Here is a 12,119-nt window from a genome sequence, read left to right on the forward strand (position 1 = left end):
TGAAAGAATTAAGAGTAAGACGGAGAATAGGATAGCAGATGAACAAGGAGGCTTTAGGAAAGGTAGGGGGTGTGTGGACCAGGTGTTTACAGTGAAACATATAAGTGAACAGTATTTAGATAAGGCTAAAGAGGTCTTTGTGGCATTTATGGATTTGGAAAAGGCGTATGACAGGGTGGATAGGGGGGCAATGTGGCAGATGTTGCAAGTGTATGGTGTAGGAGGTAGGTTACTGAAAGCAGTGAAGAGTTTTTACGAGGATAGTGAGGCTCAAGTTAGAGTATGTATGAAAGAGGGAAATTTTTTCCCAGTAAAAGTAGGCCTTAGACAAGGATGTGTGATGTCACCGTGGTTGTTTAATATATTTATAGATGGGGTTGTAAGAGAAGTAAATGCGAGGGTTTTGGCAAGAGGCGTGGAGTTAAAAGATAAAGAATCACACACAAAGTGGGAGTTGTCACAGCTGCTCTTTGCTGATGACACTGTGCTCTTGGGAGATTCTGAAGAGAAGTTGCAGAGATTGGTGGATGAATTTGGTAGGGTGTGCAAAAGAAGAAAATTAAAGGTGAATACAGGAAAGAGTAAGGTTATGAGGATAACAAAAAGATTAGGTGATGAAAGATTGAATATCAGATTGGAGGGAGAGAGTATGGAGGAGGTGAACGTATTCAGATATTTGGGAGTGGACGTGTCAGCGGATGGGTCTATGAAAGATGAGGTGAATCATAGAATTGATGAGGGAAAAAGAGTGAGTGGTGCACTTAGGAGTCTGTGGAAACAAAGAACTTTGTCCTTGGAGGCAAAGAGGGGAATGTATGAGAGTATAGTTTTACCAACGCTCTTATATGGGTGTGAAGCGTGGGTGATGAATGTTGCAGCGAGGAGAAGGCTGGAGGCAGTGGAGATGTCATGTCTGAGGGCAATGTGTGGTGTGAATATAATGCAGAGAATTCGTAGTTTGGAAGTTAGGAGGAGGTGCGGGATTACCAAAACTGTTGTCCAGAGGGCTGAGGAAGGGTTGTTGAGGTGGTTCGGACATGTAGAGAGAATGGAGCGAAACAGAATGACTTCAAGAGTGTATCAGTCTGTAGTGGAAGGAAGGCGGGGTAGGGGTCGGCCTAGGAAGGGTTGGAGGGAGGGGGTAAAGGAGGTTTTGTGTGCGAGGGGCTTGGACTTCCAGCAGGCATGCGTGAGCGTGTTTGATAGGAGTGAATGGAGACAAATGGTTTTTAATACTTGACGTGCTGTTGGAGTGTGAGCAAAGTAACATTTATGAAGGGATTCAGGGAAACCGGCAGGCCGGACTTGAGTCCTGGAGATGGGAAGTACAGTGCCTGCACTCTGAAGGAGGGGTGTTAATGTTGCAGTTTAAAAACTGTAGTGTAAAGCACCCTTCTGGCAAGACAGTGATGGAGTGAATGATGATGAAAGTTTTTCTTTTTCGGGCCACCCTGCCTTGGTGGGAATCAGCCGGTGTGATAATAATAAAAAAAAAATATATATATATATAAATATATATATATATAATATATATATAATATATATATATAATTATATATATATATATATATATATATATATAATGTGTGTGTGTGTGTGTGTGTGTGTGGTGCTGAATAGGTACTTAATAATTTTGTACCAAGAGAACCTTTAAAAACTTACCTAACCTTATTATAACAAGCGCAATTTAATTTAGCCTAATCCAACTAAATATATTTTAGATAAGTTTACAATAATTTAATAATAAATACAATGAAATATATTTTTCACTAGGTTCACAATGATTTTTGCGAAATTATTGCACACACAGATTTTCGCTTGCTTTATTCGGCAAGAAGAGTGTTGCTATTTAAGCCAAAATCGCAAGATTTACCTATTCGGCAACGCTCTTCTTGCTGAATAACGCAAGCGAAAATTTGTCTAAGGCTCTTTTATTACAAAATTATTAATTTTTACATTAACATAAATGAAAAAAAAATATATATTTAAGCGTATAAGAGAAAATTTTTGAAAGGACTTAATTTTAAACGAGTTCTTGCTAAGTGACCAGTTTTACCTATTCGGCACGACATATATATATATATATATATATATATATATATATATATATATATATATATATATATATATATATATGCGCCTTGGATGAGGCAGTGGTGGAGGTAAATTCAACAATACACAGCTTCAAGAGTAAATAATGCGGTCAAAGAGGCCAGAAATCAGGAGACATATGAAGATAATAAATAAGATCCAAAAGTTTGCAATGAGCAAGACAGCGGACTGGTGGGGCTGGACTACTGGGAGACTAAAGGAACTCAAACTAGTAACAATAGAAGAATATGACCAGGGAGAGCATGATCATGACTTATAATCAGAGGATCAAATAGAGTGGATGAGGGCAGAATACGTACGACAGAACCCCTTAGTGCCAAAATCCATTAAAAATGAATACTGATTAAGAGGCAGGATCAGTAATCTCTCGTCTCCTGTAACACAACTGAGTGAGTACTGGGCGAGGTCTGAAGTGTTGTGAGAAGGTACGTAAACCGAGGTGTATGCACTGCTGCTGGAACCAAGATTTCGAAAGGAAACTGGAAAATTATATTCTACAAGTGCCTGATCAACAGGGGTATAATGCCTAGGTGGGCCTGTTAGGCACTAGTACCAACAGCCTGGTGAACGAAGTGATCGAACCTGACATCAAAAGTATGAAAAAAATGAGGATTATGGCATAAAATACTCAGGGATAGGAGGAGGGTGAACAGTGTATATAAAAATAGGCTCTGTGAAATGCAAGAAGAGGTAGCCAACTAATACAGATAACAGATGGCAGTTAAAGACGCTATCAATACTGATTTATTTAACGTATATATATATACTAAAAAACTACTTAATGTTAGCACTTACATCTCCTGACAGTAAAACTGTAATATTTATTCAGTAAAAGAGCAGATAAACGATTCAACAGTATTTTCATTAAGATTAAAGAGTACTAACGTGTATGATCCGAAGGTGTTGCTGCAGGTGCCGTGTCTGCAGGGTCGGTCGCGGCACTCGTCCACATCTGTGGTGCAGGTAGTGCCCGCAAAGCCAGGTGGGCAGGTACAGGTGTAGGTGTTCCCTGGGGAGTGACAGGTGGCACCATTGCGGCAAGGCTTGGAGGCGCAGTGGTCCACCTTCTGGCACTGGTCGCCCCGGAAGCCAGAGGGGCACTGACAACGGTAAGTGTCGAGGGTAAGGAGCTGGCAGGTGGCGCCGTTCATGCAGGGGTCGGAGTCGCAGGCGTTGGCCACAGCGATCTCGCACAGAGACGCCTGGTAACCCACCGGGCAGCTGCAGTTGAACTTGGGACCCGACACCGAGAGGATCACGTTGCAAGTGCCGCCGTTTTGGCAGCGAGGGCCCGGGCCGTTACGACACGGGTTCAGGTACTGACAATATTCACCCACATATTCGTCCGTGCACCTGCAACCATACAAACAAGCCACATTAATGCGCAATACAGTAGTAAGTCAAAATGCAACGTTATTAACACATACTGAAGCAATAATATACACAGCAATAATAATAATACACACTGAACGATAATACACATAATAAACAGAACAGTGGTAAGTCACACTGCAACATTAATACACAACAGCCAACAAAATTTAAATTTTTATCCAGATGAGAAACTAAATTGATTGCTTTAAGCTAAGTCTGATGTGTTGATCACGAGTGTGAGCTAATGTAGTCTCTATCACTTAAAATTTCTTTATTTTTAAACTCTTTTTGAGAATGAAGAACCACATGATATGTGTCACCTAACAATCATAGGTATTATATTATGCACAGACATTAAATGTGATGCATGCAGTAAAAAACTAATCTTCTTAACGTAAATTATATACGTATGTATGTATATGTATGTATGTATGTATATATATATATATATATATATATATATATATATATATATATATATATATATATATATATATATATATATATATATATATATATATATATATATATATATATGCAAAACAACCACTGTGAAAGAATAGAGAAATTCCAAGCGCTTTCGTGACTACTCACGAAAGCGCCTGGAATTTCTCTATTCTTTCACAGTGGTTGTTTGGCATATTCTGAAATCACCTGTTTACTGTGATCTTATTGTATATATATTATATATATATATATATATATATATATATATATATATATATATATATATATATATATATATATATAATTATTTTTATTATCACACTGGCCGATTCCCACCAAGGCAGGGTGGCCCGAAAAAGAAAAACTTTCACCATCATTCACTCCATCACTGTCTTGCCAGAAGGGTGCTTTACACTACAGTTTTTAAACTGCAACATTAACACCCCTCATATATATATATATATATATATATATATATATATATATATATATATATATATATATATATATATATATATATATATATATATATCAACAAGTCGGCCTTCTCCCACCGAGGCAGTGTGACCCAAAAAAGAAAGAAAATCCCCAAAAAGAAAATACTTTCATCATCATTCAACACTTTCACCACACTCGCACATTATCACTGCTTTTGCAGAGGTGCTCAGAATACAACAGTTTAGAAGCATACACATATAAAGATACACAACATATCCCTCCAAACTGCCAATATCCCAAACCCCTCCTTTAAAGTGCAGGCATTGTACTTCCCATTTCCAGGACTCAAGTCCGACTATATGAAAATAACCGGTTTCCCTGAATCCCTTCACTAAATATTACCCTGCTCACACTCCAACAGATCGTCAGGTCCCAAGTACCATTCGTCTCCATTCACTTCTAACACGCTCACGCACGCTTGCTGGAAGTCCAAGCCCCTTACCCACAAAACCTCCTTTACCCCCTCTCTCCAACCCTTTCGAGAACGACCCCTACCCCGCCTTCCTTCCCCTATATATTTATATGCTTTCCATGTCATTCTACTTTGATCCATTCTCTCTAAATGACCAAACCACCTCAACAACCCCTCTTCTGCTCTCTGACTAATACTTTTATTAACTCCACACCTTTTCCTAATTTCCAGACTCCGAATTTTCTGCATAATATTTACACCACACATTGCCCTTAGACAGGACATCTCCACTACCTCCAACCGTCTCCTCGCTGCTGCATTTACCACCCAAGCTTCACACCCATATAAGAGTGTTGGTACTACTATACTTTCATACATTCCTTTCTTTGCCTCCATAGATATCGTTTTTTTACTCCACATATACCTCAACGCACCACTCACCTTTTTTCCCTCATCAATTCTATGATTAACCTCATCCTTCATAAATCCATCTGCCGACACGTCAACTCCCAAGTATCTGAAAACATTCACTTCTTCCATACTCCTCCTCCCCAATTTGATATCCAATTTTTCTTTATCTAAATCATTTGACACCCTCATCACCTTACTCTTTTCTATGTTCACTTTCAACTTTCTACCTTTACACACATTCCCAAACTCATCCACTAACCTTTGCAATTTTTCTTTAGAATCTCCCATAAGCACAGTATCATCAGCAAAAAGTAACTGTCAATTCCCATTTTGAATTTGATTCCCCAAAATTTAATCCCACCCCTCTCCCGAACACCCTAGCATTTACTTCCTTTACAACCCCATCTATAAATATATTAAACAACCATGGTGACATTACACATCCCTGTCTAAGACCTACTTTTACCGGGAAATAGTCTCCCTCTCTTCTACACACCCTAACCTGAGCCTCACTATCCTCATAAAAACTCTTTACAGCATTTAATAACTTACCACCTATTCCATATACTTGCAACATCTGCCACATTGCTCCTCTATCCACTCTATCATATGCCTTTTCTAAATCCATAAATGCAATAAAAACTTCCCTACCTTTATCTAAATACTGTTCACATATATGCTTCAATGTAAACACTTGATCTACACATCCCCTACCCACTCTGAAACCTCCTTGCTCATCCGCAATCCTACATTCTGTCTTACCTCTGTCTTACCGTACACTTTTCCTGGTATACTCAGTAAACTTATTCCTCTATAATTTTTACAGTCTCTTTTGTCCCCTTTCCCTTTATATAAAGGGACTATACATGCTCTCCGCCAATCCCTAGTTACCTTCCCCTCTTTCATACATTTATTAAACAAAAGTACCAACCACTCCAACACTATATCCCCCCCCTGCTTTTAACATTTGTCATGATCCCATCAGTTCCAGCTGCTTTACCCCCTTTCATTTTACGTAATGCCTCACGTACCTCCCCCACACTTACATTCTGCTCTTCTTCACTCCTAAAAGATGGTATACCTCCCTGGCCAGTGCATGAAATTACTGCCTCTGTTTCTTCCTTAACATTTAAAAGTTCCTCAAAATATTCTAGCCATCTACCTAATACCTCCATCTCCCCATCTACTAACTCCCCTACTCTGTTTTTAACTGACAAATCCATACTTTCCCTAGGCTTTCTTAACTTATTTAACTTACTCTAAAAAATTTTCTTATTTTCATTAAAATTTCTTGACAGTGCCTCTCCCACTCTATCATCTGCTCTCCTTTTGCACTCTCTCACCACTCTCTTTACCTTTCTTTTACTCTCCATATACTCTGCTCTTCTTATAACACTTCTGCTTTGTAAAAACCTCTCATAAGCTACCTTTTTCTTTTTATCACACCCTTTACTTCATTCCACCAATCACTCCTCTTATATATATATATATATATATATATATATATATATATATATATATATATATATATATATATATATAAACAAGTCGGCCCTGATCCATCGGGAGGCCTGGTCATGGACCGGGCCGCGGGGGCGTTGATCCCCGGAATAACCTCCAGGTAACCTCCAGGCCGTCTCCCACAGAGGCAGGGTGACCCAAAAAGAAAGAAAATCCCCAAAAAGAAAATACTTTCATCATCATTCAACACTTTCACCTCACTCAAACATAATCACTGTTTTTGCAGAGGCGCTCAGAATACAACAGTTTAGAAGCATATACGTATTAAAATACTCAACATACATTATATATATATATATATATATATATATATATATATATATATATATATATATATAATATATATATTTAATCGATGATACACACGTAACAACATGTACCGTATATGCCACCTTTATATCAACAATGTATCTCTTAAATCTTCTGTGCCATATTATGTAATAAAATATTCCTATTGGTAATATATATATATATATATATATATATATATATATATATATATATATATATATATATATATATATATATATATATATATATATATATATATATATATATATATATATATGTGTGTGTGTGTGTGTGTGTGTGTGTGCAAAAAATCGCAGACAGGCGATCTTAACAATGCAAGACAAGCCACGGGGGATGGGAATCTTTAGCTCATTTACTTTCATACTTCTCAGTGGATCATCAGGAGCTGTGCATTGTTGCAAAGCTAGCAATAGGAGAAATGAGGATAGTAGCGTGTGTGACTTCGCCAGCGTCTCTCTCAAAATTGCGAGAGCCACCGCCGAATGGCACACACATGTCCCACACCCTACCCCATATAGGGTTGGGTAAGCTGGGCCTCCAAGTTTGCGGATACCAGGACGTAAGAAACTAGGTTTAATAGCCACCCCTAAGCTGCTTCTAATAGTTGAGAACACGTCATGTGACATACGAAATTACTTTACAATCATAGGCACTACAATGTGTGAGGCACTTAAAAAGTTCAATATAAACCTTGCTTTCAAAAACAATGGGACTATGAAACAGAGGTTGATTAAAAAAAAAAAAAACTAATAATGTGGGTGTTTACAATGTTCCACGCACTCTTTGCTCACTTTCATACATTGGTCAGACAGGTAAACCTCTAGAAATCAGATTATCAGAACACCAGTATTCAATCAGGTTCGACCAGATGATGAATGCTATCTTTAACCACATCAATACTTGTAATCACCCACCAGGGTGGGCTGCCACCCAGATCATTGTACACAACAGTTCCATCATGGAAAGAAATATAATTGAGTAATTTCTTGAAACACGATAGGAATGCAGTATATAACTCAAATTATGGGCTGTACAAACTCAATAGCTATTTAGTGGAGTCTTTGCACAGCCTTAAACATATACAAAAGCGCAGGAATGCTTTTATGCCAGGAGGATCTCGTGATGTTCTGGTGACATTTGACCAGAGTCTGTGCACTGAACATCATGGTACACCTGTCGTGAACATCGATATAATATATAACATCAAGTCCATTGGGAACATTATATAAGGTATAACGTCATGTTATGTCCGTGTGAACATCGGCACAATGTATAACATGCTTAGCTACTACTGCCTAAAGGTATCGTAAGGTTACAGGTACACAAGACCAAGTGGTTGCAATCACAGATTGCAACTTGATCAATATAACATTAGTAAGTGTTGATATTGACGAAATACCACTTGTTTGTGGTTAAAAGACTATATATACTGCTTGTGGAGGCTAGTACACCAAATGGGGAGTAGAATGAAATTAGCTCTGAGGCACCCACACCATTGTATGTACTCGGATAACGGTACAACACCTAGCTCTCCTGGGTGGGTGATCTTTGTAGGGTTGTATGGCCCAGTGGGTTAGAGCGTTGTGAATTTTTGCTCACCATGAGATACGCTAAAAAAAACACGGTTTGATCCCCTGGCTAGTCTCAGTGTTGTTACTGATTAAATACCACTTGTTCGTGGCTACAGTAATATATATACTGCTTGTGGAGGCTGGTACACCAAACAAGGAGTAGAATGAAATTAGTTCTGAGGCACCCACACCATCGTATGTCCTCGGATCATAGTACAACACCTAGCTCTGCTGGTGTGTGATCTTCGTAGGATTGTATGGTCCAGTAGGTTAGAGCGTCGTGACCCTTCAAGGAAGGCTCCTCGAAGCTGGCGAGAGGTTCTTGATCTAGAGAACTGGATCTGTGCTCCAGTTCCCTGAAAACCTTCCACATCCCCCCACAGGTGCTGTATAATCCTACAGGTTTAGTGCTTCCCTCTTGATTATAATAATAGAGCATCGTGAATTTTTGCTCACCATGAGGCAGGCTAAAACAACACGGGTTCGATCCCCCAGCTGGTCGCAGTGTTGTTATTGATTAAATACCACTTGTTTGTGGTTACAATACTATATATACTGCTTGTAGAGGCTACTACACCAAGTGGATAGAAGAATGAAATTAGCTCTGAGGCACCCACACCATCGTATGTCCTCGGATCACGATACAACACCTAGCTCTGCTGGGTGCATGATCTTTGTAGGTCGTCAGGTTTCCTTGTCGATACATAGCGAAGCAACTGAAACTTATCCTTGTTCAACATCGTATCACTGTCTGCGGCCCCTGGTTTACCTGGAGAGAGTTTCGGTGGTCAACGCCCCCTACGGCTCGATCTGAGACCAGGCCTCATGGTGGATCAGGGTCTGATCAGCCAGGCTGTTACTGTTGGCCACACGCAAGCTGATGTACGAACCACAGCCCAATTGATCAGGTACTGACTTTAGGTACCTGTCCAGTGCCTTCTTAAAGACAGCCAGGGGTCTATTGGTAATCCCCCTTATGTATGCTAGGAGGCAGTTGAACAGTCTTTGGCCCCGGACACTTGTTGTGTTGTCTCTCACTGTACTCGTGGCGCCCCTGCTTTTCATCGGGGGAATGTTGCATCTCCTGCCGAGTCTCTTGCTTTCACAGGGAGTGATTTTCGTGTGCAGGTTTGATACCAATCCCTCCAGGACCTTCCAAGTGTATATTATCATGTCTCTCTCTCGTCTGCATTCCAGGGAATACAGATCAAGTGTTGAAAGGTTCCGTGGAGATATGATGGTTGGAGATAAATGCACTTGATGGGTTGTAACACATAATTATATTAGCAGTGTGAGAGAGGAGCCCAGCCTGCCTGTAACCGACTGTAGGTCTATACGTGGACTGAGTAAGGGACAGCGCGTCTGACGCTCACATACGGCATCATGTGACGTCACACATGCTAGCCACTAAGTCTACCAAGGGGTCGTCTATGTAAAACATATGGATGGTACTATGATACTCAGATAATTATTATTATAATCAAAAAGAAGCGCTAAGCCACAAGGACTATACAGCGCTGCAGGGCAGGAAGGAAGCAAGGGCATCAGGTGGCAAAAGGGAGATGGATGAGTAATAGGTTACGGATAACAGCGGGGTAGTGGATGGTGAAAGGGTAAAGGGCAGCAAGAGACGATACTCAGATAAGCTATACAACATATGTAAGGGGATCAGCAACTATGCTGACACAAGGATCTTCAACTGTTCCCAGTAATTTAGATGCCTTATCATACTTGTGTTTGCCATGTAAGTTTTTTGGACACTCTCCAGGTCTGCAATGTCGCCAGCCTTGAAGGGGGCCGTTAATGTACAGTAGTATTCTAGCCTAGAGAGCAGAAGCAATTTGAAGAGAATCATCATGGGCTTGGCATCCCTAGTTTTGAAGGTTCTTATTATCCATCCTATCATTTTCCTAGCAGATGAGGTAGATACATTGTTGTGATCTTTGAAGGTGAGATCCTCTGACATTATCACTCCCAAGTCCTTCACATTACTTTTTCGCTCTATTGTATGGTTAGAATTTGTGGTATACCCTGATACATTTTTATTTTCCTCAAGTTTCCCATATCTGAGTAGTTGAAATTTCTCTTCGTTGAACTTCATACTGTTTTGAGTGGCCCATTCGAAGATTTGGTTGATGTCCGCTTGGAGTCTTGCGGTGTCTTCAATGGAGGTCACTGCCATGATAATCCAGGTGTCATCCGCAAAGGAAGACACGGAGCTATGGCTTACATCTCTATCTCAGAAATGAGGATGAGGAATAGGATGGGAGCGAGTACAGTGCCTTGTGGAACAAAGGTTTTTACTGTGGCTGCCTGGGACTTTACTCTGTTTACTATTACTCTTTGTGTTCTATTTGTCAGAAAGTTATAGATCCATCTACCAACTTTTCCTGTTATTCCTTTATCACGCATTTTGTGTGCTATTACATGGTCACACTTGTCGAAAGCTTTTGCAAAGTCAGTGTATACTACATCTGTATTTTTATCCTCTACAGCATCCAGGACCTTGTCATACTAGTCCAGTAGCTGGGACAGAAATGAGCGACCTGCTCTAAATCCATGTTGCCCTGGGTTGTGTAACTGATGGGTATCTAGGTGGTTGGCGATCTTGCTTATTAGAATCCTCTCAAAGATTTTTATGATATGGAATGTTAGTGCTATCAGTCTGTAGTACTTTTCAATTGCTTTACTGCCACCTTTGTGGAGTGGGGATATGTCTGTTGTTTTTAGTGTGTGTGGGATGACCCCTGTGTCCATACTTCCTCTCCATATAATGCTGAAGGCACGCGATAGGGGCTTCTTGCAATTCTTGATGAACACGGAGTTCCATGAGTCTGGGTCTGGGGCAGAGTGCATGGGCATGGCATTTATTGCCTTTTCAAAGTCTTGTGGAGTTAGGATAATATCCGAGATTATTGAGATGACTAAAGTTTGGCTTTCGTTCATAAAGAATTCATTTGGATTGTCGACCCTTAGTCTGGGCAGCGGCTCGCTGAACACTGAGTCATATTGGGACTTCAGTATCTCACTCATTTCTTGGCTGCCATCTGTGTATGTCCCATCCCGCCTAAGCATGGGCCCAATACTGGATGTTGTTTTTCCCTTAGATTTGGGATAAGAGAAGAAGTATTTTGGGTTTTCTTCAATTTCCTTTATGGCTTTTAGTTCTTCCTGTGATTCTTGTCTCCTGGTGCCGCCACCTGTAGCCCAATGTAAGCAACAAAGCCCGTCTGATCAGAAATTGGTTTGAGAAATCTGTCAAGGTCCCTCTTGAAGACAGCCAGGGGTCTCTTGGCAATCCCCCTTATGCATGAAGGGTGGGGTTGAAGAGTCGTTCACCCTTTGTATTTATTAAGTTCTCAGTGCACTGATCAGGAGCTAAAATCAGTTCCTGATCAGTCGGGCCATACGATGGACTGCATGCGGCCAGCAGTAGCAGCCTAGTTAATCAGGCCATGATT

At 40.2% G+C, this 12,119-nt stretch overlaps 1 protein-coding gene across 1 annotated transcript in view; it reads right to left on the bottom strand.

The window, feature by feature from the left end:
- The window catches only part of N (neurogenic locus Notch protein), a 361,384-nt gene that overhangs the window by 78,281 nt on the left and 270,984 nt on the right, over window positions 1-12,119 (bottom strand). Inside the window, exon 3 of the mRNA XM_070082900.1 lies at window positions 2,998-3,465. Coding sequence (XP_069939001.1) covers window positions 2,998-3,465 — 468 coding nt within the window. The remainder of the gene's footprint in view (window positions 1-2,997; window positions 3,466-12,119) is intronic.

Source organism: Cherax quadricarinatus, chromosome 8 (genome assembly GCF_038502225.1).
Source record: "Cherax quadricarinatus isolate ZL_2023a chromosome 8, ASM3850222v1, whole genome shotgun sequence".
In the NCBI taxonomy this organism is placed as follows: domain Eukaryota; kingdom Metazoa; phylum Arthropoda; class Malacostraca; order Decapoda; family Parastacidae; genus Cherax; species Cherax quadricarinatus.